General features: G+C 44.9%; 1 protein-coding gene across 1 annotated transcript in view; it reads right to left on the bottom strand.

The window, feature by feature from the left end:
- Window positions 1-5955, bottom strand: part of CFAP61 (cilia and flagella associated protein 61) — a 230857-nt gene that overhangs the window by 139606 nt on the left and 85296 nt on the right. Inside the window, 1 exon segment of the mRNA XM_015572036.1 lies at window positions 1009-1215. Within this exon segment, the coding sequence (XP_015427522.1) occupies window positions 1009-1215 (207 nt within the window).

Raw genomic sequence — 5955 nt, 5'->3', positions numbered from 1 at the left:
GGCTGCTGGTGGTGGAGGAACAGCATGCAGGAAACAACGCCTGGGAAATCCAGCTTGAAGAGGCCCTTCCCTGAGGAGCAACCAGGACACTGTAGTGAGTGTGTACATACGTGTGTGTGTGCGTGCGCACATACACAGGGTGGGACAAGAGTAGGTTTATAGTTGTGAGTACGTGAAATACAGAGTTTATTCTTGTATTATTTTTTATTGTATGATCTTCCATAGGAACAACTGTAAACCGACTCTTGCCCCACCCTGTATGGGAGACTCAACTAGGCACTTTGAACAGACAGAGGAATATCTCTGCCTTCATGGAAAAAGATAACATGTTAGCTAGCGAAAAGTGCCATGAAGAAGGCTAAAGAAGGATAAATGAGCGCAAGACGAAGAGCTTGCTCTCTCTGCAGGCACACGGACATACTGCCTACACAGCAGGTATGTGTGTTCACTAGAAAAGCATCAGCTACGTAAGTGTTAACAAGTAGGGTGCCGAGTTCTAAGGGTACTTGCTAGGGACAGGTTAAGTCAGTATCACGCATCTCCACCTTCTACCCATTCCTTTTATGTGGTGATTATAGTGCTTATTTGAATGCTGTGACTGCAGATCAGCCTCACAGGATTGAGCTGACTCTTTCTACGGGTTCATCACTCAAATGCTCTTTGCCTGAAGAGCACGATGGGATAATTCTGGCTTTTCCCTGGTGCGTCCTAAGGAATGGTTTGATTTTCATGCCCTCGGAGCATTGCTGCATCGTTTTCAGTGTCTGTTTTGTCAACGTGGAAAAGCCAAGAAATTGTTCGACTAGTTATATTGGTTGTGATTATTCCAGAAATTCAAACCCTGAACCTTCACTGTGGTGGAAGGGCCAAACTCAGTCTGGCCACTGGAATTCAGAGCCTCGCTATAATCCAAGTCCACCGAGCGAGGCCGGAACAGAAGATGGCATGCAGCACTAAGGCCACTGTGAGCGCTGACCCGCGGGAAACACGAGTGACTGCGCCTCTCACCTTGCCCTCCCGGGAAGCCGGGTAGATGGGGTAGTAGAGACAGGATTTGTGTCCCAGGCGGAAGATTTCCTTCAGGAAGAACTTGGTGTAGTGCCGGAAAATGGGGTTGATGGCGAAGTGGAACAGGTGCGCGTGCTCCTGGCGCTGGTGGTGGCTGAAGTAGATGAAGTCTTCGATGTTGTAATGAGATCGGATGTACTCTATATCCTGCAACGGGGCAGGACAGCATGTGTTAACAGACGGCATGGGTTTGGTGATAAATACATTTTAAAAAGTTGTTTAGGTACCATAGTAAGAAATATGTTTTTCTCCTCTGATTTACTACTTCATTCTCCTGGCTAATTTTTAAGAATTAAAAATTCTGTCTCACGAAAGCCATTGTTCTGATGGCTTGTCTCTGAGGCCGCCTCGCTGTGGATTTGTTCCTCACGGACAGCATTGCGTCCCTGCTAGTGACCAGGTGGCGGGACGGCAGCTCTTCACCGCGGATGGGCAAAGGGGGCATGAGCTGGTCAGCACGACCGACCACACATGTGCAGATGTCAGGAGCAGGACAACCCTCCCCCCCGACCAGCATCCGCTGGACTTGTTACTGTTCCCGTCACATATTAATGTGGAAACGAGCCACCCCACAAGTCACACACTTTGATTGGCACATGTGGCTGGGTGGGCCTATGATAAAACTGTGAGGTTGGACCTCATCCATCAGCATTCCTTAAACTTGTTATCTCTCTGTGACACAGTCACACGCCGCTTAACAACTGGGATACACTCTGAGAAATGTGTCGCTAGGTGGTCTTGTCATGCGAACATGATAAAGTGCAGGTACACAAAACGTAGATGGTACACCTCTACCTACATAAGCTGTATGGTGTAGCCTGTTGCTTCTCGGACACAAACCTGTATTGCATGTCACTGTACAAAACAGCACAAGATAAATCAAGCACAAGAGAAAATGATGGCATCAAGAGACTCAGTAAACCCGAGATGTCTAAGATGCCATACTGTTTTACAGCAGACTTTCTTTTATTTTTGTTAATCCTCCCCCGGAGGATATTTTCCCACTGATTTTTAGAGAGAGAGCGGAAGGGAGGGGGAGAGTTAGAGAGAGAGAAAAGTCGATGTGAGAGAGAGACATCGAACGACTGCCTCCCACATACGTCCAGACCAGGATATCCAGCCTGCAACGGAGGTACGTGGCCCTGGCGGGAAACAACAGCCTGCAGGCCGAACGCTCTATCCACCAAGCCAAACCTGCTGGGCCAGGCTTTATTGTTTATAAGTAGAAAGAATACATTTTAATGTAAGAACGAAAAGTATAGCACATTATGTAACCCAGCAATGGTGATAGTTGTTTATCACCATTACCAAGTGTTATGTACTGCATGTAACTGCATGTGCTACGCTTTTATATGACTGGTGGGTTTGTTTACACCAGCATCGCCACAAAAACGTGAGTGAGCACTGCATTAGGCTATGACATCAGGATGGCCCTGACGGTGATAGGAATTTGTCAGCTCTATTATACCCTTATGGAACCACCGTCCCATATGTGGTCTGTCATGGACGTCGTTATGTGGCACATGACTGTATATTTTTTTAATTTTTAAATTGATTTTTAGAGATAGAGGAAGGGAGGGGAAAAGAGAAACATCGATGTAAGAGAGAAACATTGATCGATTGTCTCCTGCACTCGCCCTGACCAGGGATCAAACCTGCAACCTGGGTATGTGCTTTGACCAGGAATCAAATCTGCCAACTTTTAGTGCACAGGACGACACTCCAACCACCTGTATACCTTTTTACACTGTGGAAGGTCATTTAAAGGACCGGTGAGTGTGAAAGGAAATACTGCACACACAGCTCCTACTTCTTTGGGGCCAGGCAAAAACCAGGGCACGTGACTCTCTCATGACAGCAGTGTACACACTTGATATGCAGGAAAAATCAAACCGCGTGCAGACTGAAAAGCACCTACTTATATTTCGTCTTACTTTTCACAGTAAAAATGTCCTAAAGGCACACTTTCAAGAAGAGGAGTTGGCCTGGATGGCATGGCTCAGTGATTGAGCATTGACCTATGAACCAGGAGGTCACAGTTCAATTCTCAGTCAGGGCACATGCCGGGGTTGCAGGTTTGATTCTCCGTGTGGGGCATGCAGGCAGTAGCCGAGCAATGATTCCCTCTCATCATTGATGTTTCTGTCTTCTCTCCCTCTCCCTTCCTCTCTGAAATCAATTCTTTTTAAAGAAGAAGAATTGAAAAGCGCAAGGAACTTTATGCTGTGATTGGCAAGGCTGACACTAGAAAATCCTGGAAAACTGTGAGGGTTGTGTCTAAGCTCCTCAAGGTTCCTTGTCTTTCCAGCACACACACACATGCGCACACACACACATGCACACACACACACACACATGTACACGTGCATGCGCACACACGCACACACGCACATGCATGCACGAAACGGGGTTTGGGGTAACCAGGCCAGTGTGGTATCCAAGGGCAATTCTGGCAATGTCTGGCCTTTCTGTTTGCATTGACCCTATACCTGCCTTTACACTTAACATGTTTTACATAATTATCAAGGAGGCATCCCTCATTATAAAATAAAATGAGTAATAAGTGTAGGGCTGAGAAATCGGTAAAAATCTAAAACAAAGAACCAATAGAGGTTATTAGCTCAAAACAGCAGATGGGCCATGTGCATCTAATTTTCTTCCCATCCCAAATCCCTTACACTTAAACAAAAAATTATTTCTAAAATAATGAGGGGGAGTGATGAAGAGACAAAAGAGTAAGGCAGTTTCACCTTAGAAGGAAACATACCGAAGTTCTCTACCACTAGGTGAACCCTTCCTACCTTGGTCCTTGCCTGCTGCCGCCAGTACCACCACCAAGCACCACTAGAGGAAGCCAGACAACTGATGCCCCTCCCAGTGAGACGGGGGGTGGGCAGGCCTCCAGTGACTGGAGAGAGGCAATGGAGACAACTGTCAAGGATACCCATGCCAGACAGCCATACTGGTAATCTGATCTGTCATTCATGACATGAACAGACTTTGGAGGAAAACTGACAAATGCAAAAGACCAGAATAGGGAAACATACAACTTACACTCCAGAGAAAACAGAGGTTATTTAGGGAACAGAAGAGAATTAAAAAAAAAAAAAGCTACTCAGTGTCCACAGAGATACCACAAAGGTTCTTGAATGTAACATAACAAACAAGCGGCTACAAAAAAGAAACAAGAGACTTGGAAGTTAAATATATGAACCCTGAAATTAAAATTCCAATAGGGGGCCTGGATAATAGAATAGACGTGACTGAAGACTCAATTTGGGATCCAGAAGACAAATTAAAGAAATCTAGAAAAATGTATCAAGAGATTAACAAATATGAGAAGAAAGTTAAAAGATAGTAAAGGATCAATTTAAAAAGTCCAATATCCATCTAAAAGGAATCCAAGAATAGAGAAAATGAAAGGGAAGAAACAGTTAACAAAATCATAGAAGAAAGATGTTCCCAAGTTCAAAAAAGGCATAAGACACTTCTTGGTAAAATTTCACAAATTCAGGTATAAAAAAAAAAACATAGAAGAAAACATACCAAAGAGAGAGAGAAAACAAACACATATACACTTATTTATATCAGTGACCTTGGACACTGAAAGACAATGAGAGTAAAAAAACATCAACATTCTGATGAGAAATAATTGGTATAAGAATTCTATACACATCCTGGCTGGTGTTTCTCAGTGGTTAGAGTGTCGTCCCACACACCAAGGGTCGCAGGTTGGATTCCCGGTCAAGGGCACATACCGTGTTTTCAGGTTCAATCCCCAGCCCTGCTTGGGCTTGTGCGCGAGGCAAACAATCAATGTGTCTCTCACATTGATGTATTTCTCTCTCTCTCCCCCTCTCCCCTCCCTCCAAGGCTCTCTATAATAGATAGAGGAAGGGAGGGGAAAAGAGAAACATCGATGTAAGAGAGAAACATTGATCGATTGTCTCCTGCACTCGCCCTGACCAGGGATCAAACCTGCAACCTGGGTATGTGCTTTGACCAGGAATCAAATCTGCCAACTTTTAGTGCACAGGACGACACTCCAACCACCTGTATACCTTTTTACACTGTGGAAGGTCATTTAAAGGACTGGTGAGTGTGAAAGGAAATACTGCATACACAGCTCCTACTTCTTTTGGGACGGGCAAAAACCAGGGAACGTGACTCTCTCATGACAGCAGTGCACACACTTGATATACAGGAAAAATCAAACCGCGTGCAGACTGAAAAGCATGCTTTTATGCTCTTAGAAGCCTGAACTTAGACATACAATTAACCTCATTCAGTGTAAGTTTGATATGTGAGTAATAATATAGCTCCATTTAGGTAGCACAGGTAAGATTTTTAAAGTCCAAGTTATTATGTGTGTTAAAACATAACACTTTACTTTTCTAGTCACCCCTTTGACACTCCCAGGAGCAAAGCAAGCTTCCTCCTATGTATGTGCATGAGTGTCTGAGGACTGTGAACGCTTCCATCTCTCCTTCCGCCTTGCTCCTGCGGCACACTGCCTGGGCTGTGTTTGAGCACCATGTTCTTAAAAATCTGTTGTCAGTGCCAGGACCTTAGCTGTTTCCTCAAAGCTATTGTCAGTGCTATGAGTTTAAAACATGTGTTTAGAAGTTCAAAAGCAGAAAGTGGACTTTCTTGTTCTTTTGCCATTCTTTCCTTTCTCTGGGGCCAATGAATGACACACCTCATCCACAATTAAGGTGTGACTGGTCCAAATGAATGCAGCTGACCTAGGAGGCAGGGAAGAGGGGAAGTCGTCGCAACAAGTGGCAGGATGAGGGAACTTTGGTTAGCTTGACAAAATGTTATCCCATCCCAATCCCTAGGGTGAGATCCTTCATTGCCAGGCTCGAGTCATCTGCTCTGCCCCCC

The sequence above is a fragment of the Myotis davidii genome, unplaced genomic scaffold (genome assembly GCF_000327345.1).
Source record: "Myotis davidii unplaced genomic scaffold, ASM32734v1 scaffold608, whole genome shotgun sequence".
In the NCBI taxonomy this organism is placed as follows: domain Eukaryota; kingdom Metazoa; phylum Chordata; class Mammalia; order Chiroptera; family Vespertilionidae; genus Myotis; species Myotis davidii.
The sequence above is the reverse complement of the archived record's forward strand: the minus strand, read 5'-3'. Positions and strand labels throughout refer to the sequence as shown.